The sequence below is a fragment of the Dipodomys spectabilis genome, unplaced genomic scaffold (genome assembly GCF_019054845.1).
Source record: "Dipodomys spectabilis isolate Male_0828 unplaced genomic scaffold, ASM1905484v1 ptg000297l, whole genome shotgun sequence".
Lineage (NCBI taxonomy): Eukaryota > Metazoa > Chordata > Mammalia > Rodentia > Heteromyidae > Dipodomys > Dipodomys spectabilis.
Genome location: NW_024870974.1, coordinates 5799311 through 5822204, shown reverse-complemented (window position 1 = coordinate 5822204; position 22894 = coordinate 5799311). Strand labels below are relative to the sequence as shown.

Here is a 22894-nt window from a genome sequence, read left to right as displayed (position 1 = left end):
GCTGTTAGTAAAGCAAAAAAGTAATAATAGCTGGGCACCAGTGGCTCACACCTGTAATCCTAGCTACTCAGGAGGCTGAGATCTGAGGATCGAGGTTCAAAGCCAGCCCAGGCAGGAAAGTCTGTGAAACTCTTATCTCCAATAAACCACCAGAAAACCGGAAGTAGCGCCATAGCTCAAGTGGTAGAGTGCCAGCCTTGAGCTGAAGAGCTGAGGGACAGTGCTCAGGCCCAGAGTTCAAGCCCCATGACAGACAAAAAATAATAAATAAAAATAATAATGATATAACAAAAAATTATACTATAAACCAAGTGTTAACCCTCAATAATACTTTGTACTTCACATTACTATTTACTATCTTGCTTTTGTGGTCACGTTAAAGGTATCGAAGAAGTCTTATGTAGTAGCTTAATAGAGAGTACCGCTTCCTAACTCTGCATGCAGTGCTGATGTCTTGTGTGCACTAGAAAAGATTTACAGTACAGGGACTTGCCTGAGGGAATTGAACTCAAGAGTCTCTTTTTTGTTGTTGTTGGTTCTGGGGCTTGAACTCTGCCTGGGCACTGTCCCTCAGCTCTTCAGCTCAAGGATAGCATTCTACCACTTGAGCCACAGCACCACTTCCAGTTTTCTGAGTGATTTATTGGAGATAAGTCTCACGGTCTTTCCTGCCCAGGCTGGCTTTGAACCGTGATACTCAGATCTCAGCCTCCTGAGCAGCAAGGATTACAGGTGTGAGCCACTGGCTCCCGGCTCAAGATTCTTATTTTTGTTTGTTTGTTTGGGTCTGGTCATGGGGCCTGAAGTCTGGGCCTGGATGCTGTCCCTCAGCTCTTCAGCTCAAGGCTAGCACTCTACCACTTGAGCTACAGCGCCACTTTTTCTTTTGCCTTTTTTTCTTTTTGCTTATGTGCTGCTGAGGAATCAACCCAGGGCCTCAGGCATGCAAGGCAAGCGCTCTACCACTGAGCCACCTTCCCAGCCCACTCAAGATTCTTATACTTGCTACGCAGCAGCTACAACTTGAGCCCCACCCTGAGCCCTTAGACTCAATATATTAATCTCTCCCATCTTTTTCTTATCACTCTATTTCTATTTGATTCCTTCTATACATGTTACATCTTAAAATGTTGTATATAGGCTTCAATGTAGCTCAGTGGCAAAGTGTTTACCTCACAAGTGCAACACCATGGGTTTGATCCCCAGGACCAAAAATATAGCCAAAAAAATTCATACAATTTTTTCATTATTATATCATCACTCCACAGTTAAGAAAAAGCAATGGCCATTTTACCTAAATATCTATTAAGGGCCTACAAGGTGACCAGCAAGGAAGCATCAGACAGATTGAATGACTGACTTACCTGAGGTGACAGAACCAGTAATTACTATCAGTCTTGTGATTCTAATGTCAACATTCTCATGACTGATGCTTCTCATCAACTCATGGTCCATTACGGTAGATGTCTCTTGGGTTTCTCTGCTGCTGTTCTTTCTCAAGTCGATCCTGCATTTCTAAACATCAAATAAGGCACGGTTTAAGGTAACACAATGATGTTTTCAATGGTTTCTTATTGTATAAAACACAGAAATGACAAGTTTTTCACTTATACATGAAATATCTAATCAAGTTAGGCAAACATTCTTTGAGTATGCTTTTGTTTTAACCAGTGTTCTCCTTTAAGTTACAAATTCTTGCATAATAGTTATTACACTGAACTGAACATTTACATGCCAAACATTGTTTACAGATTAAACATGCAACAGCTACTTTGTTTTGACCCAAAACAAAAAAGAGGAAAAAAATGCAGAACTTTACATTAGTTCATAGGGCTGGGGGTAGGTGGGAAGGAAAAAACCTGAAGTTGAGTTCACCAAGAAAGATACAAATATTTCAGACTTCCAGTGGAGCTCTAAAGCACTATACCCCTAAGAATCAGATGAAACTTAAAATAGATCAAAACTTTCAAGAACTGAATCATCTCAGGTTCTAATTCCATTCAGGAGAATTTAGTGTGCTAATGGTCCTAATGTAGCTGCCTGACCAGAAGCAAAATTTATTTTCTATAGAAGAGAGTAATATTAAACAGAGCCTCAAAAATGCTTCTACAATGTTCTAGTGTCCAGCACATGTAAATAATCGCGTACATGAGAAGATATGACAAAACTAGACAACATCATATAAACAAAATCCACAGGGATTATGATGTGAAGACTTTAAAACTGATTAATATGTTCAGGAACTTAAGATTATAAGTGTAGGAATGTTTGCAGAGATTGAAAACAGGAAAGAGCCAATGGAAATCATACAATTGAAAGATAAAACAAAAATATCAGTGGATAAAATTAATAGCCATACAAAGCTAAAGAAGAAATTAGAGAATTGGAAGAAGTGCAGAAGAAAATGTGTCAAAAGATTTACAGAGACAAAAGTATAGCTATCTGGAGGCAACCAGTGGAGGAGTCATAAGAAAACAAATTCTCATTCCCCATCACAAGATGGGGAATGAGAAAATGGAACAAAGTAACACTAGAATAAATGCCACATGTTTAACACACATTACAAGGCTTAATACAAAGGCAAAGAAAACTATACCTAGTCATGTAACAGTAAAACAATACCAGAAAAGGAAAACGTGAGCAGAAGAAAAATTAACTGGCAAGATAGCTGCTTTGCAACTCAAGTGATGTTATCTTCACAGTACTGAATTCCTAACCAGATTTTGAAGGAGGGAGGACTGTGATGAGTTCAGTCGGAGGTAAAGATCTCTCTTCAAGTACACAAGGAAACCTCTGTCAGAGGACACCAGGAGGAATAGATGCCTCACCTTACTTTACCACGAGGCACTCTCCTCCCTTGAGCAACAAAGTCATGGGGGAATGATGTCAATTCAAACATACTCTTATCCCCAACCCAAAACACAGCCACCTGAGAATTGTCCACAGATGGTAGGGGAGAAAATAAACAACAAAATACCAGTTTCATTGATCCTGCTCTTTAGCTGGTCATGCTGCCTAGATTATGAAATGTAAGTGATTTCTTTGATAACCTCCTCCAGGATTCTCATTCTTTACCAGCAGCTAAACTAAATGGAATTCTTTAAAAGGTACGGTGACTGAAATATACATTCCTGAAATATCTTAATCCTAGTAGACATCTTTATGGACCTACTCCAGGCTTTGTAATTGGACTATTGGCAGGAAGTGCCATGGCATCTCAGTGACTACACTCTACATACGTGCTAGTTATTCCACTGTGCAGTAGTAACTCAATTCCCCTCTGGTAAATGGGATACCTCACACCTACCAGCAGAATGATCCACTACCCTGTGGGGTAGTGTCTGAAGAAGCCCAAACATGCCAAACAACAGTGTCTACTTCCAATTCATTGAAAACGTACTTCCTGTGAAGCATTCCTTTTATAAACTTGGACCACCAAAATTATTAAAATTTCAGGAACCAAAAATTCTCAAGTGGATTTTAGGTATAAGAGAATAACCCACAAAAGGTATACACACACACACACACCTGCCACGTATGTATATATACATGTGTATGCCAAAACACATGCAAGAATATTCCTAGTAGCATCCCTATAATGGCCAAAAATGGAAACAGCCTCAATGTCATCCACAGTTAAGTGGATAAATTATGGTAACTTGATGCCAGGCACTTTCACACTTATAACTAGCTACTCAGGAGGCTGAGATGTGAGGATTACAGGTCCAAGCCAATCTAGGCAGAAAAGTGAGAGACTATCTCCAAACACTCAATAAAAAGTGGGAAGTGGAGGAATAGCTCAAGTTGTTGAGCACTAGCCTTGAGTGGAAAAAGCCAAGCAAGAATGGTAGTCTTGGAGTTCAAGCACCAGTACCAATCTATGTGCACACGTGTGCATATACACTCACATACACACATATTATGGTATATCGATAAAGCAGAATGATTTAATGCACAACTGTTACTGATAGTGAAGCTTATACACATAACATTAAATGAAGCCAGATACCAAAGAAAGCATTATATATAATTTAGTACAAAGGTTAACTAGTGATAAACACAGTCTGGGATTAGAATTGAGGATCATGACTACCTTTGGGAAGAAAACACATGTAATGACTAACTACAGTAATGTGCTTATTGATAAGGGTGGTGGTTTTATATATTGTGATAAATCACTGGGCCAGAGAGTTGTATTTGTTCTCTTTCTATATGTATGTCATGCTTCCACTGAAAAGCTTTGTGTATGTGCACGCACACACATGTGCACACATGCTCACACTAGCCCTGGGATTTGAAGTCAGGGCCTGTGTACTGTGCCTGAACTCTCTTGCTCAAGGCCAGCACTTCAGCTACAGCACTTCTTCCAGCTGTTTTAGTGGTTAACTAGAAAGTCTCATGGACTTTCTGGCTCAGGCTGGCTTCAAACTGTGATCCTCAGATCTCAGCCTCTGGCACCCAGTAATTTTTAAACAAAAGTTCACATAGGGGTGGGGTATGTAGCTCTGTAATAAATAGAGCATGTGCCTTGCATGCATGAGGTGCTGGGCTTGATCCTCAGCAATACAAAACAAAAAATTAAGTAAACATGCTCTTATATGTAGCATATAATGTCTCTGGCTGCTTTTAAGATGTTTATATTCATTTTATCTTGACTATAATGTACATGTGTGATTTTCTTTGTAATCTTGTAGTTTGTTCAGCTGTATGGATCTGTAATTTTCTGATTTTCATCCAATTTGAAACTGTCCTGCCGGTATTAAGAAAACAGAAGTATATAAAAACTAGAAGGATCATTTTCATTTCCACATATTGCATACCCTTTATGGAAGATGGCACTCTTTTTTGGTCACTGGCTTTAAACGTATACTACATTCTAGTTTGCAGGCTACTGTCTCCAAATGGTCTCCTTAAACTGAACCAATTTTGTAACTCATTTTCTGTAGAAGTTTTGTCCAGCTAATCCATTCACAAGCCACTGACAACAATAAATCAAAGTATGCCCTTAAATTAGGTTGTATCCCTTAAAGTTCTTCCTAATGGAAGATTTCCCTTTTGTTTTTGTGTTTCAGCACAGTGGTATAGTAGTAGTAACTACATAAATCCAGCTATTGCCAGATCCTGATGGATCTTTTAATGAATCAAAATCCTATCTTTCCTTCCCCCCCCCCCCCCCCCCCCCCGCTCCTCACCCCCTGTCCCGTTAGCTGGTTTGAGAGGACTTGTTATGATTTATGTGGGCAGAGGGAGAAGTGCTGAAGGAGTAGGGGTACTAACTATAGAAGTTCATCCTATTTCCTTGTGGGTATGGTCCCAGTCTGATCTATAGTATACTACTCTGGTGCTCATCCAGTTCTAAGGCTTGGTGAATCAGATAATACCAGTTGATGATAGACAGTTCAATTCTCCTAGGCACTTGGTGTCCAAATAAATAGTTAGAAACTGTTTCAAACGGGGAGTAGGGAAGTCAAGGTTTGCTGAGCATACCTTTATTCCAGAATCCTAGATGTATTTTGTAATTCTTTAATTGGAATCTGCTGCATGTATCTTTGCATACTTCTGAAGAATATGGCATCACGTTGATTATCGTTTTGTATTATCGGCTTTATGCTTCATTTTATAGGTCACCACTCCACCTTTAATTGTTTCACCCTTTTCTGCTAAAGTTACTGCTATACAATGTCTTAGAATCCCATTCCTTCCCTGCCAAGGTTCTAACCATAGAACCTAAGAACTACCATGTAAATAGTGCTACAAACTTACTATATCCACTGAATAATTACAGATGAGATTCCTTCAAAGTTGTAGGGAGTTCTGATTCTCTATGTTGTATCTTTAGTTTTAAAGTTTTTCCCTTTTAATATACTCACTAGAATCATAAGGATAGGCTTAAAAAAGATAAGCAAAAAGTTAACCAAGGCAACATTATTCTAAAATTTATTCTATGCACAGCAGTGATATCACAAAGCATTAGTGAGCCTCTTTTTGAGACAAGACTTCATCAAGTAAGCAAGTCTAGCCTCAAGCTTAAGATCTTCTTTCCTCAGCCCTTGAATGCTAGGCTTATAGGCATGTGCTACTCCCCTCAACTCATGTTTGAGTTCATCTGTGTTTGGAGAAAGCTAATTCTATAAACTTAAGGAAAATAAGAGTTGCTATTTTGATTATTATTTAATAATTACTGATTACATATGTAGATTACAGTATACATCAAACTTTTTGTTTGATAGGGTCTTTGTATGTAGCCCATTCTGATTTGGAACTGGATATCTTTCTGCCTCAGCCTCACAAGTGCAGGGACTACAGGCATGTGCCACCACACCCTGCCTACTAGTTCACAATCTTTCTAGTCAGTGATTGTGAAAGTGGTATGTCAACATTTGCTCACAGAAGAAAGGATTTTCCAAACTTCATTCTTTCATGGATCTCTTAAGAATTCTGTATAGGGAGTTCTAGGTATTGCTTACTTTTATAGCACCCCAAGCTTTATGGAAAATCACTTTAAAATAGTTTTATCACTTATTATTAACTAGTTCTGTTTTTCAAAATTTTCCCCTTATTTCAAGCTTGCTGCACTTCCTGTTAAAGCTTTGTGTAAACCAAGGCAGTTCAAATGTAGTTCCTCAAAAATAAAAGGGAAGTACAATAAGAAAAAGAAGGGCCAGAATCGTAACATTCTTTGAAACATTTATCCTATAAAAATGTTTAAATAAAAAATTGAGCCAGGGCTGGGAAGGTAGCTCAGGAATAGAGTGCTTGCCTTGCATGCATGAGGCCCTGGGTTTGATCCATCAGCACCAGATAAGCAGAAAAAGCCAGAAGTGGCGCTGTGGCTCAAGTGGTAGATGGCTTGCCTTGAGCTGAAGAGCTGAGGGACGGCGCCCAGGCCTACTACAGTGCAAGCTCCATGACCGACAAAAAAAGAAGAAGAAGAAAAAAAATTCAGCTAGGTGCCACAGACTCACACCTGTAATCCTAGTTACTCAGGAGGCTGAGATTTGAGGACTGTAGTTCAAAGCCAGCATGGGCAGGAAAGTCCATGAGACAACCAATTAACCACCAGAAAACCTGAAATGGTGCTGTGACTCAAAGTAGTAGAAAGCTAATCTTGAGGGAAAAGCTTAGGGACAGTACCTAGGCCCTGAGTTCAAGCCCCATGACTGACCCCCCCCCAAAAAAAAAGATGAAATGTTTTTCAATTGCATAGTTTCTCATTTAATAATTATTGTTATTCTGACCTCAATCTATTAACCCTGCAGTAGGTTGTCTTTCAGTACGTTAAAACATATTCAGCCAGGCACTGGTGGCTCACACTTGTAATCCCAGCTACTCAGTAGGCTGAGATCTGAAGTTAGCAATTGGAAACCAACCCAGGCAGGAAAGTCAGTGGGACTCTTACCTGCAATTAACCACCAAAAAGCTGAAAGTGAAGCTGTGACTCAAATGGCTGAGTAATAGCCTTGAGCACAAAAATCTTAGGAAAGACCCCAGGCCTGGCATTCAAATCCAGGACCTGTGTAAAACAACCCCCCCCCAAATAAAAATTAAATACATTACATACTTCATTAATTCCATCCGCTGTTCAGATTCCCTATCCCTTTCTCTTATTTTATGCTTCGTATATCCTTAATCACGTGTACTTTTTCTTATTTCTCATTTAGTTGGTACATATCCTCCACTAACTTCTGGAGAATGGTTAGAATGTACATTGGTTGAGACATTTTAGGTTTGCAAACAACTTTATTCAAGTCTCAAATTTGGTACAGGATTTTGAACTACAAGTATATGTGTTTTTATTGTTATTTTTAAGAATCTTAAAGTGTTCATCTATCATCCTGTAACTTCCAGAATTCCAAATGAGAAGTTCAGTACACTCACCTTTGCATGCAATGCATTACATGAATCCTGTTTCTGTCTTCTCTATAAACTTATACAACTTACTATTCATTTTTCTAGGCCAAAGGTGGAAAGGAGAAAAAGCTCCTGAAATGTATGCTGGTTCTGGGGCTTGAACTTAGGGACTGGGTGCTATCCCTGAGCTTTTTAGCTCAAGGATACCGATCTACCACTTGAGCTACAGCTCCACTTCAACTTCTTGGTGAAGCTGGCAATTAAAGTCTCATTGACTTTCCTGGCCATGCTGGATTCTTGAATTGTGATCCTTAGATCTCCTCCAGTGTAGCTAAGATTACAGGTGTGAGCCACCAGAGTCTGGCTGTCTATAATTCTTCTAACTGAAAATACCAAATCAATTATCTATAAATACTGCTAAGGAGAAGCCAGTTACAACACTACATAGTGAATAACTTCTATATGAAGTCCAAAAACAATGCTAAGCAAAGCAGAATTGTGGTGGTAAGGTTATTAAAGGCACACACCACCTCTAAGACTTTAGACAGTTTATATATTGATACTGGTGGTTGTTACATCCAATGATATACTTGGCACTTAGCATTTTCCTGTTTCTCTAAACTGAGGTATCTTTTAAAAAATATTTAAAGAACTGCTTGGTGATTTTAACTTGATTTAACATAGCAATGTTTTGCTCTATCAAGATGATAAAGTCTGTAATTAAGAAAAGGAACAAATATTTGATAGCTTTTTCCAAGCTTCTCTTCTACTATGTCCCCTCTTTCCAAATTAACAATTAACTGAGCAGTTCAGAGGCAAAGATGTTTGAGTCCTATTATTTTCAGAACAAAAACATTCCAGGTTCCTTTTTCTCTAAATAACAGGAGCAAGGTCATAAACAGAAATATTAAACACTAATCTTTTAAATCATTACTTTGTGTATCTACAATATTGTTCCAGTTCATGTAGCTTAACATCTTGGAATTAGCTTTCATTGTAATTTAACAGTTGTGGACAGCTTAAAATGATAGAAAAAAATGATCTAGATTCCATTTTTTAGTGAGAGATGACTAGAAAATGAAATTTAATTTTTTTAAAAAAGCTCTTTTCCTTTAAAATACCAAAGAAAGACAAAAAAAAGTATTACAATTAATTACACACGCAACGAAATACTGAATAATATTGATGCACTGTGCTTTGGTACTATATCAATGGAGAACTGCTAAGACATAGTACTCAGACCACACAAGTGAATTACCATGGATAGTGTGACTTTAGCCAAATATGGAAAAAAGTATTGAAAAACTGAAGCTCTTTTCATCCTAGATTTTTTTTTTGTTCTTGTGACAGTACCAAGGGCTTGAACTAAGGACCTCACACTGGCTGGTCTTTCTTCCTCAAGGTTGGTGATCTGTCATTTAACTCCAGCCTGGGTTCTTGGTCGGTAATATGAGACGAAGTCTTAATAACTTTGTCTAGGCTGGCTTTAAAACCTTGACCCCAGATCTCAGCCTCCTGAGTAGCTAGGAAAATAGGCCACAAGAGGAAAGAGGAAGAGAGGAAACAGAAAAGGAGAGGAGAGAAAGAGAATTTTAAGACACAAAAATAATTCCAGGAGGGGCTGGGAAGGTGGCTCAGTGGTAGAGCGCTTGCCTTGCATGCTCAAGGCCCTGGGTTCGATTCCTCAGCACCACATAAGCAAAAAGAAAAAAGCCGGAAGTGGTGCTGTGGCTCAAGTGGTAGCGTGCTAGCCTTGAGCTGAAGAGCTGAGGGACAGTGCCCAGGCCCAGAGTTCAGGCCCCACGACCGGACCCAAAAAATAATAATAATAATTCCAGGAGACTGGCTCAGGCCTGCAATCCTCGCTGACACGAGGATAGTGGTTTAAACCAGCCCAGTCAGGAACGTCTAAGAGACTTGATCTCCAATTAACCCCTCCCTCTAAAAAAAGAGGCCGGAAATGTAGCTGGGGCTCCGGTGGTAGAAAGCTGGCCCTGACCACAACGCTCAGGGACGGGGCGCCCAGGCCCTGAATTCAAGGCCCAGGACCTGCACGGCCCCCACTCCCCCTCTCTTACCCCCCCCCCCCCGCCCAAGGTGAACTTAAGAACGTTCATGGTCATTTTTGATTTTAGCAAAGGCCCTTGCAAGGTATAATATTTTTACCACGTTTGCGAAGGGGTTAGTTAACGCAAGAAAGAACTGGCCCGCAGAAGGCACTGACACCTCTAAGGAGTTACTATGACAGGTCTTGCTGGTGACAGCAGAGCAGGGTCGCAAGCCGCCCTGAAGCCGAGGTACGTAACTCGTTGGGTAAGGCTAGGCACCGCGGGGTGAGGGGGTGTCTCACGTCAGACACATCCGGGGACCGGGGCACTCGAGTGTGGGCACGCTGGCTGGCAGGAGCAGGGCCAGGAGAAACGAAAAGGTTAACTTCCAGAAGGCTCTTTACCAGAGAGCCCTGGCGAGGCGCAAGCCCGCTTGCTGCCGACCTCCGCCATCCGTGGGCAGACGTGACCCGGCTTCCCGCCGACCTCCCGGACCTCTGAACCCGTTTCCAAGCAGCGATTCCAAGGAAGGCCGGCAATCCTCGGGCCCGCCGCGACTCGCAGTCGCCGCGCACACACGTCAGTCGCGCCGCAGCCAATCGGCGCGCGGCAGGTCACCTCTCCGCCCAGGTCTCCCAGCCCCTCCCGCGCCGGGCCCGGGTCCGGAGCGCCCGCCGGCGGCGGCTTCCGCGCTGGCGCAGGCGCAGTAGCCCATTCGAAGAGCCGCTGAGTGGGGGAAGAGTGGATCTGCCGCCGCCGGCCCCAGGATGGTACTGGAGAGCGTGGCCCGCATCGTGAAGGTACAGCTCCCCGCCTATCTTAAGCAGCTCCCAGTCCCGGAGAGCATTACGGGGTTCGCCCGGCTCACAGGTAACCCCACACTCTCTAGTTCCCATCTTTGCACGCCCCGCGCAGAGGGGGAGGTGCAATAAATAAATAAATAAATAAAAAACCTTGGGGCAAGGGGCGGGGCGAGCCGCTAGCGAGCGGCACGTGACCGTGCGTGCGCCTGCGCAGTCGCCCGGGAGGCGTCCGTGGCGCGCCGCCGCTTTGCGCGGGGGATGCCCACGTCCCGTGGCGGGAGACCGGGATTTTACAGAGCAGGTGCAGCGTGTAGCGGGCCCGGCTGGTTCCTCTCCTGCCTTGTTCGCCGCTCTGGGCGATTGAGTCCTCATTCTCTTAGCTGGATCGTCAGCCTGAGTGGGAGAACATCCGACCTGCACGGAACACGTGGGTTTCGTTTGGGAACCGAGTTAGAAGTCACCTCCATTTCCCCCAGGACTGACCTGCCCTGAGGTCATTCGAGGTCACCTCCTCCCACCACGACCCCGGGAGCAGTGCGATTGCCGGAAAGAGAGCCAGAAAGCAGTCCAGTGCTGGTCTCCTGGGTCGAAGCTTAGAAATAAAACTTAAATGAAGAAAAATAAGCATATATATTAACATTGTATATATAAGGCCTCTGGCCCGTGCCAGAAAAGGAATAGCAACTCAGGATTTCACATCTTAAAAAGAAATCCTCCCCAATGCAGCCCCTGTTGGACCTAAGGAGGTATGTGCAAACCATACACCCAGATCCTATTCACAGGATGCTGGGGGGAAAAATCAGCAAATACTGAGCACTGTGTCCTAAATATCATTGAACACAAATGCGAATTAGACAATACTTCAGGTAAATAGGGTTGCTTAACCTGGTGCATTCTAGCGATTTAGTAGCTGACTTTAAAATGTGGTGGAAGAAAGGTAAAGTTTATCAAAAGACTAAAAATAGTCGATCAAAAGACAGAATTAGGACCAGATTGGTAAGAGCTATTTAGAGATGGGTATCACACTCCAAGGAAGATTAAAAACAAAACAACTTTCCTGGAACACTTAAGTGCGGTGCCTGCCATAATAGCCCTTCTCAGAGATTACAAACAAAACCAGACTGTGATGGTGAATACATTTATATGAAGTAAACTGGGTAAACTAACCTCTAATAAATCAACCAATTTTTATGATATCAACTGCTTTGTTAAGTGGATTGTGAGATTTTTAACATCTTTAGATGTTGGGTTTAGTGGAAAATATGTAATTGAATAATAAACACTAAAAAGAAATGTTTAAATCTTACCAGCGACCTCAAGTGAAACATTGTTTCAAACCATTCCCCAGTAGCTGAAAAATCGGGATTTCTTTACAGCCATGTGTCAGTTGTCATTTTTTTTCTACCTTAGGGTGGTATGTTCTTGAATGTAGTCACTAAAATGGTAATCCAATGTAAAAAGAGTATAATTTTCTGCCACTTATTCCCTTTTGCCGGTTACCTTAATTTGAATGACTTTTGAACAGCCAAGAAAGGAAACTAGCTCCTTAACTGCAGTCCAGACAAACTGAATTACATGCCACGATTCTGATGGGGGCCACGATTCTGATGGGGGCAACGTTTAAGCTAGTTTCAGTTTTTTGTAAAGGGAATTTCATTGAAGCAGAATAGAAAGTTTAGCTAGGAGATTTTAGAAATGTGGGGGGATTTTTTTTTTTTTTTAAAGATCCCTGTTGTCAACAAGTATTTAATTCCTATCTATGGCATTAAGGAAATGGTACCAAACTTTCTTCACTCTTAGATTAATAGTCTACAGTAAGTACCATTCAAAAATTGTTAAGTATTTAACAATATGACAGTATGTCTTCAATTTAGTTCTCATTGTATTGCTTATTTGAGACACATGAACCTACTTGAAATGCCATTTTCATGGAAAAAATTAGTTTTGAATTGGATAGTAAAATAGTTGCAGGGTGTTTTTTTTTTTTTTTTTTAAGTTAACTTTCTACTTTAGGCAAAAAAATTTGAATACCTTTTTTCTACTCTTGAGTCTCCAGAATAGATGGTGAGAACTAAGAACATTTGGCTTTTTTGAATGAGCTACTTACACAATTCATCTGTAGGCTTTAGTTGAAGTAAAAAGCAGAAAGACAACTTCTCAGCAGTTAATATAAGAGTCCAGGAGACCAAATAGTATTCACATTTTCTTTGAAAGTTAAATGCAAAGTTACAATTCACATTGTTGCCTATTTTTCTTTCCCTATTTATAACTAAGGGTTTTGTGGTTTGTTTGTATTTTGTTAAGCAAGTGTCTCATGATTACTCTGCATTGTTGGAAAACATAAATAGTATGTTAATTATTATACAGGAGATCAAAATACAGACAAGATTCTTCTTAAAAACAAACTCATGTTACATTCAAGTAGCTCTTTGGAAGTATATATTCGGGCCTCTAAAGAAACATTTTTCTTATTGTTATATAAACTTTAAATTAGCACTGAACCAAAAAAAAAATCTTTCAGAAGTTGGAAAAGTTTAGTTTGAGATTTATAAATTAGCTATGAAATTTTACCCACTCAGATTAGTTTGGTTTTTGAAACTTACAGGGTTTTCTTTACTCTTAAAGACAAATCAGTATGAGACTTAGGTAGTAAGTTTCCTAGGGTAACACAAACATGTCAGAACCTACAACTGTAAGTTCATTTGTTTATCCAGAGGGGCCGGTTCTGGACTGGGAATTTAGAAATGAAACAGTTAAAAACATAAACCCACAAACATACTGTACAAGTGTGTTCATGACAACCTAATTGTAATTGTTCCTGTACTGGAAGCAATCCAAGTATCCACCAACAGGAAAATAGGTAAATAAACCATGGTTTATTAATAAATTAAGTAGAAAAACTGCTTAGCAAAAAAAAAAAAAAAAAAAAGGAACAAATTATTGGCCCACTAGATGAAACTCAACAACTTTTATGTTGCTTAAAAGAAATTGGATATTGAAAGTGGTAGTGGGAAATAGTAGGATGGGAAAGAACTTACTGGAGTAATGGAAGGATTTTTATATACTTCGATATGAATATTTCTATACATTTTTACAGGAGACTACAGAGTATATTTCCCAAAATTCAAGGTAACTACTAAAGATCTGTTTACTTTAAGTTATTTCTCAATTTTTGTAAAAGAAAGACTAAAAGGTGAGTTTTCTTATTAGGAAACAAAACATTTCAAAGAAAAAGTTGCATATATTTATTTTTTGCCTGTCATGGGGTTTGAACTCAGGGCCAGGTTGCTGTCCTTGAGCTTCTCTGTGCTCAATGCAAGTGTGCTACCACTTGAGCCACGGTGCTGCTTCCAGCTTTTTATACATATTTTATTGGGGATAGGAGTCTCACAGACTTTTTTGACCTGGCTGGCTTTGAACTGTGGTTCTCAGATCTCAGTCACCTGAGTAGCTTGGATCAGAGGTGTGAGCCACTGGCACTTGCAAAAGTTGCATTTATTAACATGTAAGTTTACAAAAGACAAGAACTTTTGAAATTCTTTTCTAGGAGATTTGAGGATAATATTTACATAGTTACTATTAAGTTATAAATATTTTCTCTTCTAGCTGGTTCAATTATATTTAAAATTTAGTGTATAGATTATATTAGCCCTGTGGAGAACAGTTTGAGTCTCATTTAAACCTTTCCTTCCATGTAACTATTTTGCAATTAAAATTTTCTTAAGTCATCAAGTATTTGTTGAGCACTTATGACAGGCCAGGTAAAGTTCTAGATGCTAGGATACTGTTCTATTAGAGTGAAAAAAGTATTTTTATTGGTCTTTTAATTCTGATATAATTGATATTCAACTTTAAGTCATTAGTGAAGCCATCATAGTATGATATCATAATATTTAAAAGAGATACTACCTAAAAACTACAACAACAATAAATACTTTATTTCTATCTTTTCTACTTAAGAAATGGAAACTCATTTCTGCTTTATGATACATAAGAAATATAAAATTAACAACAACCAATTTGTCACTTTTTATGGAATTATAGATGATCTTTATTTATTTATTATGTATGTAGGTCCTGGGGCTTGAACTTAGTCCCTGGGGGCTACTGTCCTTGAACTTTTGTGCTCAAAGCTAGTGCTCTGCCACTTTTAGCCACAATACCATTTCCGCATTTTATTAGTTAATTGAAACTGAGAGCCCCATGAACTTTCTTGCCTGGGCTGGCTTTGAGCTATGATCCTCACACCTCAGCCCCCAGATACCTAGGATTGCACATATGAGCCACCAACACCCGGCTGCCTGTTATAAATTTGAAAAAACAAAACAAAAAAAACCCTTTTCTTTCTTATTATTCCTCATTAAGATACATTTGTGTCTCTGTTTACTTTAAAATAATTTTTTTTAAATAGCTTGGTACCAGTAACTCATGCTTGTAATCCTAGCTAGCTATCCAAGAAGCTAAGATCACGAGAGTCACAGCAGAAAAGTCCCTAAGACTCCCATCTCCAAAAAAACTAGCAAAAAGCAGGGCTGAAGGTGTGTCTCAAGCAGTGGAGCATCAACTAAGTGAGCAAGCTCAAGAAGCCCAAGGTTCTGTGGTAGAAAAAAAAAAGTATGAATATGTTTATATATCATGCTGTGTAAACATATATCAAGAATAGGATGTCATAGATACCTGTCACTGTATATGAACATTGACTATAGCCGGGCGCTGGTGACTCACGCCTGTAATCCTAGCTACTTAGGAGGCTGAGATCTGAGGATCGCAGTTCAAAGCCAACCCACGCAGGAAAATTCGTGAGACTCTTACCTCCAATAAACGACTAGAAAACCGGAAGTGGCGCTGTGGCTCAAGTGTTAGAGCGCTTGCCTTGAGCTGAAGAGCGCAAGGACAGCGCTCAAGCCCAGAGTTCCAGCCCCACGAGTGACAAAAATAAAAAAAAAAAAGAACATTGACTATTCCTCATCTTAACCTAATTATTTCTCCTTTCTTTAATGACTGCTGCTTTGGTTGCAGCTGGAATTATTTTCTTCAGGACTATTCCATTTTATGTCTAGTAGGTTGTGTTCTCTTACCATCTCGCTGCTCTTCCTCACGACGCTCTTCTAAATCATTTTCCATAATAGTTTGGCTTCATAAATGGTCAGTTCGGTAGCTGAATATTTAACTATTTCAATAATTTTCTGTTTATAATTATGGTGGTGGTAATTCCTGATTAAAAAAAAAATAGACACAAATATACTTACCAGGTACAATGAGATAGCATATTTGAAGTAGGACTTGTTTCTGAAAAGTTAGATTTTTTCAGTTTCACAAATTTCAAGATAGCCCATAAGGTAAAATTACCTGGTCCTATTAGAGCTGATTTTACTGTGGAATCTACTTGTACTTTTATGGATAACTAAAATGAATGTGAGCATAACAGGTAAAGAATAACCCAGAGATGAAGCTATACCTACTATTTTCTGTGTGTGTGTGTTTTTAACAAGAACACTGCAGACTCTAACCGGTACGTCCTCATTTAGTTTCAGAATGGCTTCGCTTGCTGCCTTTCCTGGGTGTACTCGCACTCCTTGGCTACCTTGCAGTTCGTCCCTTCCTCCAGAAGAAAAAACAGCAGAAGGATAGTTTGATTAATCTTAAAATACAGAAGGAGAATCCCAAAGTGGTGAATGAAATAAACATTGAAGATCTGTGTCTTGCGAAAGCAGCTTATTGTAGGTGTTGGCGTTCTAAGACGGTAAGATGGATGGTAAAATTGTGTGGAATCATTAACACCAGGAGTTCATTTTGATTCTGTTTTAATCCTAAGTAGTCACTCACGGAATCATCCAAAGATGATTTTTTTTTTACGATTTGAAATGTAGATCAAATTATTTAAATTGTTAGATTTTCTGTGGTATCATGTTGCTATTAGATAGAAAGTCTATGGCTCACGAATGCTATCTGTGGATTCTTTTTTGTTTTAACAAGTGACATACTTTTTTGGAAAGCACTTCACAAATACTTCTACTTAGTGAGTTACATTTTTAAAATAACAACTTGTAATTCTTTTTTCCTTTTAGTTTCCTGCCTGTGATGGTTCCCATAATAAGCATAATGAATTAACAGGAGATAATGTTGGTCCACTCATACTGAAGAAGAAAGAAGTATAACAGTAATGACTTAGGATTGGTCCAGTATGTGCTGTAACATCTTAAAATATTTCTCATTCTTTGTGTATAGAAAATCTTTTGAAATGGTGGTCTTAATTATTACTCCTAGTTGAATAATTATTTCTGCCAATTTATTTTCTTGCTATATTGCTGCTTATATTTGATACTTTTATAGTCAGGCATTTTTAGAGAAATTGTGGAGCTTTCTGATTTCAGAGAGTCAGTGTATCTTTCACCAATAAAATCAATATTTTCTTTTTAGTTGATTGGGAATCTAAATTTTGGCAATGGGTCCAAAATGATACCTTTGAATATTCAATAGAACATATACTTCACAAATACTTTTCATACTGGTTTTGTTTTGACCATTTGCAGTGGTTTGTACTTCCACACTTCATTCTCCTTCAGGTGAATGAAGAAAAATTTGCCATCAAGAATTACTGAGGATGTGAAGTGGCGCTGTAGCTCAAGTGTTAGAGCGCTCACCTTGAGCTGAAGAGCTGAGGGTCAGTGCTCAGGCCCAGAGTTCAAGCCCCATAACCGACAAAAAAAAAAGGGAATCAAGAACTACTGAGGTTACAGAGAAAATTTGTGTACTAGAGATTCTTGTTTCAATAATATAAATGTCTCAATTTCAGAAAAAGTAAACTGGATATAAAAAGTTCTAACAGTCACATTGTTCCAGCACTGTAACAGATTTGTTTACTAGAAAAGGTGTAGGTGTATGTGTGTCCTTGTGTCTTTGTGTGTGTTTGTGTGTCTTGAGGTCTTTGGCTCAATGACAGTCTGGGTACTAAGAACTTTCAAAGCTAAACTTATGGGCTGCTGCAATCTGAAGGCCAATTAGAAATAAAACATCTGAACTCAGATTAAAAGAAATAGTTTAGTGCTAAAAATGTTTTTTCTCTTTTTAATAAAATGTAAAATAAGTTTATTGGAGAATTTTTACAACATTTGTAATTTTTAGTTTACAATTGAGTCTTGCCTGTTGTACTTTACACTAAAATTCTCATTAATAGTTATCCTGAAGTGTGTCTACTAAGGGTACAACCCCCTCTGTTCACTGTGTTTTCTCTGTGCATGAAGAAGATCCAGAAGGCAAACAATTATAAAGCTTCCAAAAATAAAATATGCAGAAATGCTCAATAATAATGGGGCATCGGGAAACTACCCCAAACATGGTACTTGGATTTGGAATGTATTACATGTAATGTTAACAGATTTCAATGTGTGATGTTAGCTTTCTCATGACTAATGACAAGAACTTCAAAGCTATCGGCAAAAATGTAGCCTGTTTTCTGACAGTTTTTACAAGGTGTGTGTCTAAAATTGTTGCTGTTCTTCCCGTCTGCAAGTAGAGGAGAAATGTAACATTGCTTTCAGTTCTGTGACTCTGGGTATGTTTTGTGAGCTTTTATTGAACACCCTCCAGGAGTGTGGCTATGAGGTTAGCCACTCATTTTTCCTTTGGGCATAAGTCTTTCTGGAAGTCATTGCCCAAAGTGGATATTCTTTTTATAAAACATCGGAGCCCACTGCAACATGCTCTGACATATGTTCTAATGGTTTGCAAATACAGGTTTCACAGTAGGTAAATTGACTAAAATGTGTAGTCTCATGTGAAATTGTCAACTTTAGATTTAGTCAAATATGAGCACTTAAAAGTGGACAATTTTCATAAAAAGCAATTTTAGAAAGTAAAATATTTTTTTATTATGCTCTCTGAATAGTTTTCCCCCACATTGTTAAGATACATTAAAGAACTATCCCAAATATTTTTCTACCTAATGAAGCAAGCTGTTATTTTATGAACTCCTTTGTGTGAGCATCATCGGTTACCATAGCTTGAAATTTACAGAATTTTATCATCTATCATATGTGCCGTAGAATATAAACATCAAGTAACCAAATTCATCTTAAGAAATACATGTCTGAGCCAGGTGCCAGTGGCTCACACCTATAATCCTTGCTACTCAGGAGGCTGGGATTTGAGGATCACAGTTCTAAGCCAGCTGGGACAGGAAAGTCTGTGAGACTCTTATCTCCAATAAACTACTCAGAAAAAGCCCGAAGTGGCACTGTGGCTTAAGTGGTAGAGCGCTAGCCTTGAGCAAAGAGAGGCTCAGTCAGGAACAGCGCCCAACCCCAGGATGGAAGGGGATAAAAAAAGAAATACATGTCTGAGGTTTCTAGAATATTTGAGAAACAACCTTTGGGAAACAATGATCATTTGGAGAACTGCCTCTCCTGCTTAACTAGGGAACTACTCATGCCTTACTCAGCAGATGAGCAACCACCACTACATAAATATCAGGTATCCAAAGTGTTAGCAAGCTTGCGATATTAATGATTCACTTGTGTGGATAATTAAGCAAGTTGTGTTATGAAAAGCACATTACAATGCAGCTTTTGAGTTTGGTGCTCCATATGATGATTCACTGAAGGATGTTTGTTTGTATGTCGTAACTTAATTTGTTAATAAGTTCTGGGGAGCCAGCTCAGCCAGCTGCTGATATATAGAATTCTTCCCCGCTGAACTCGGTCTTCTTTTGGAAATGTGCTGTCAGACTCTTCCTGTACAAGAATTTGTAAACTCTGCTGGCTTAACAGGGTTCTTAAGAAATTAAAGTGGATATTTTGCTTGAAACCTCCCAGACTGTCTAACTAATTGCACTTGTTTAGAATTCATGGGGGCAGCATCACCTCTGAAGCCCAGGGGCCATGTTAGTAATGCTCATACTGAATTTCTGAATGGCTGATCAAGTCCTCAGAGTCCCTTATTTCTTCACACCCACTTCTAAAAAGACTGGCTATCTGATTTCTGTTCCTGAACAGGATTCTGCTAGAGGTGGGTAAACAATACACTATAGCCTGTAGTCGGAGAGATCACCAAAACTGAACTAAACATTAAAAGCATAGCTGCTTTAGTGTATGGCCCACATCACTGATCTCTGAGATTAAATACCAGTGGTGCTCGTTCAGTGATGAATCTGAATCAAAATAAGTAGCACGAGATATTTGAGAAGGCAGGACATGACTGGGCACTGGTGACTCAGACCTGTAATCCTAGCTTCTCAGGAGGTTGAGATCTGAGGATTGCAGTTAGAAGCAATCTTGGGCACACAAGTCAGAGTGAATCTGTTAACCAGAAAAAAGTACAGGACTGGAGATACAACTCAAGTAGTAAAATGCCAGCCATGAGAGAAAAACCTGAGAGAGCTCAAGGCCCAGAGTTCAGGCCCTATGCCAGCATAAAAGAAAAAACCACGGCAGCATATATGTTTCATGTAGTTATACCAATGTGTGGAGTTGAAAGTTTAGTGCTTTACGAGGTATGTCCATGGAAAAAGTAGGCCCAGTATACTTGACTCATCCTTCGTAAGGGGAAGATTTATCATAGGGACTTTTCCTATTCAGTTGAACCACTTTTCAAGTTTAATGACTTAACTACATAATTTGTTGGAAAACTGAATAAAGCAGGAGTGATTTAAACCACATCAATTGGACTCACTGATCTGCACGTTAGGGAAATAGAAACCATGTGAGCAGCGTTTCTGTGACAGCATCAGCCTTTTTTCCCATGCGGGTTGGGTATAGAAGCACCTAGAGCTTTCTCCACTGTTCCATCAGTATTGAGGTTTGAACCCAAGGCCTTGAGCCTGTTAGGCACATGTGTTCTACTGCTGAGCTGAGCACAAGTCCTTGGTGAAATAGGACTTGCTAACTTGATCTGGGTTGGCTTGAAACTTGAAATCTTCCTGCCTCCACCTCCAGATCAGCTGTGATTATTATATACTTGCACTACCACACCCAGCCACTGTTTTTTGTTTTGTTTTTTTGTTTTTAACCTTGCTTCATCTGAAAGTGCTCTTTTTTTCCATAATGATTGTACTTGCTTATATTCCTCACCAGTAGTCTATAAGAATACCCCTTTCAAGGAGGAGGCTACAATGCTTGATAAGAAATGTACTCATTATCTTGCCCATGTAATTGTAACCCCTCTGTACAGTATTTTCACAATAAATAAAAAAAGAATACCCCTTTCTTTTTTTTTTTTTTTTTTGGGGTCCGGTCGTGGGGCCTGAACTCTGGGCCTGGGCGCTATCCCTCAGCTCTTCAGCTCAAGGCTAGTGCTCTACCACTTGAGCCACAGCGCCACTTCCGGCTTTTTTCTTTTTGCTTATGTGGTGCTGAGGAATCGAACCCAGGGCCTCTGGCATGCAAGGCAAGCGCTCTACCAGTGAGCCACCTTCCCAGCCCCAAGAATACCCCTTTCTCTGCATCCTCGCTAGCATTTACCCTCTCTGTCTTTTTGATTCTAGCCTTCTGGCTGAGAAGAGATGGTATCATATTATGGCTTTAATTTGCTAGATGTTCAGAAAGTCTTGCTCTCAGCTCCACTCTAGTAGATCTGGCCTCCTGTTGTGAAGACATTCCTAGGACACTAGCCTTTCCCACAAGCTTGTATGCACTACTGCCACCTCGTGGTCATATCTTTTTCTTGCTCCTCACAGACCTATTTATGCATAGTGCTAGTACTACATAATACTACTAGTAAGATTATAGTAAATATATGTAGGAAGATGTGCCAGTTCTAAAATTGTAGGTAAATAATAATATATGTTCAATTTAAAGAAATCACAAACACATAGGAAAGTAATCAAATTTACAAATATAGCAAGAGTTTTTTTTTTTAGCACATCATTCTAAAAAAATTAAATGGACATAAAATTATTAAGGCTCTCTAGATGGTACAAAACTCTTCAATCAACAGTTGAATGCCTATGCTTTCTGGGCATGATAGCACACATCTATATTTTTAACATTTGGGAGCCAGCATGGGCTATATAACAAGGTTCTATTAAAAAAATAAAAAGCTGGGCACTGGTAGTTCGCATCTGTAATCCTAGCTACTCAGGAGGCTGAGTTTTAAGGATCACAGTTCAAAGCCAGCCTGAACAGTCCATGAGCTTCTTATCGCCAATAAACTACCCAGAAAAAAGCTGAAAGTGGCACTGTGGCTCAAGTGATAGAGTGCTAGCCTTGAGCACAGAGAGGCTCAGGGATAATGCCCTGAGTTCAAGCCCAGGACTGTCAGGGGAAAATAAAAAAATCAAGGCATGCTGACACACCTGTTATCCTGGCTACTGTAAGGAAGAGATAGACTTGAAGTTAGATTTTTGTCTCTCAATCTCTATCTCTTTCAATCTTCAGTAAATGCCCTATCACTCTAGTGAGACACAACTCCACTTGCTGCCTTTCACACCACCACTACCACCCTCACCCCCCCCCCCCCCACTTTGGTAGTTTATATTAGAGATAAGAGTCTCATGAAGCCCAGGCTGGCTTTGAGCTGTGATCCTCAGGGCTCAGCCTCCTGAGTAGCTAGGATTATAAGCATGAACTACTGGCACCTAGCCAAGGGTTTGTTATTTCTTTTTTGTCTGAGATGGGGACTTGTACTTGGTATCTGACAAATGCTTTCATTCATTGGCTGACACTCTACCATCTGAATCACACCTGCAACTCTGCAAGACCTCATCTTAACCATTGAGTGCAATGGCATGCTCATGTCATCCCAGCAATGCGGAAGGCCTGAAATAGGGATCTTGGTCTAGAATGGTTGGGCAAAAACATAAAATTCTATTAAAAATAACAAAAGCAAAAAGGATGTAACTTTTTGCTACAACTGAGGATGTAACTCAAATAGTAGTGTTTGCCTAGTAAGCAAAACCTTGAGTTCAAAAACCTCAATATTACCAAAAAAAAAAAAAGATATTCATTCCACACACATTTGAAGTAGCTATAAAAATTGATGTGACGTTTATGATCTAAAGATAAATAGTTTTTCTTTGGTGTACAAAATACAAAGCATTAGTACAAAACAATAATATGCTTATTCAGAATAAACCCATAATTTTTAGAAATAAAAATGTCCTTCCAAATAATTCAGAGAAACAAGATGAAATTAAAACATCAGAACATATTTAAAACTGAAGTGCATCGGTGGCTCATGCCTGTAATCCTAGCTACT

At 39.5% G+C, this 22894-nt stretch overlaps 1 protein-coding gene and 1 long non-coding RNA gene across 2 annotated transcripts; one reads left to right on the top strand and one right to left on the bottom strand.

The window, feature by feature from the left end:
• The first annotated feature begins 10566 nt into the window (after positions 1-10566).
• Cisd2 (CDGSH iron sulfur domain 2) lies at positions 10567-17124 on the top strand. Its single transcript, XM_042701628.1, has 3 exons — positions 10567-10769; positions 16231-16445; positions 16771-17124. Exons 1-3 carry the CDS (start codon positions 10667-10669, stop codon positions 16858-16860), a joined length of 408 nt encoding a protein of 135 aa, XP_042557562.1. The 5' UTR covers positions 10567-10666; the 3' UTR covers positions 16861-17124.
• An 87-nt stretch (positions 17125-17211) lies between these two features.
• Positions 17212-18869, bottom strand: LOC122127106. Its single transcript, XR_006151076.1, has 2 exons — positions 17429-18869; positions 17212-17300 (listed from the first exon to the last, which is right to left on the bottom strand). It is a non-coding gene; the product is annotated as an uncharacterized LOC122127106 (long non-coding RNA).
• Between the last annotated feature and the right edge of the window lie 4025 nt (positions 18870-22894).

Bases quoted from the DNA above. Each gene is read 5' to 3' on its own strand.
- Cisd2 (XM_042701628.1), top strand. From the start codon at position 10,667: ATGGTACTGGAGAGCGTGGCCCGCATCGTGAAGGTACAGCTCCCCGCC. The intron at 10,770-16,230 runs GTAACCCCACAC...GTCCTCATTTAG, and splicing joins GGGGTTCGCCCGGCTCACAG to TTTCAGAATGGCTTCGCTTG. The intron at 16,446-16,770 runs GTAAGATGGATG...TTTTCCTTTTAG, and splicing joins GGTGTTGGCGTTCTAAGACG to TTTCCTGCCTGTGATGGTTC.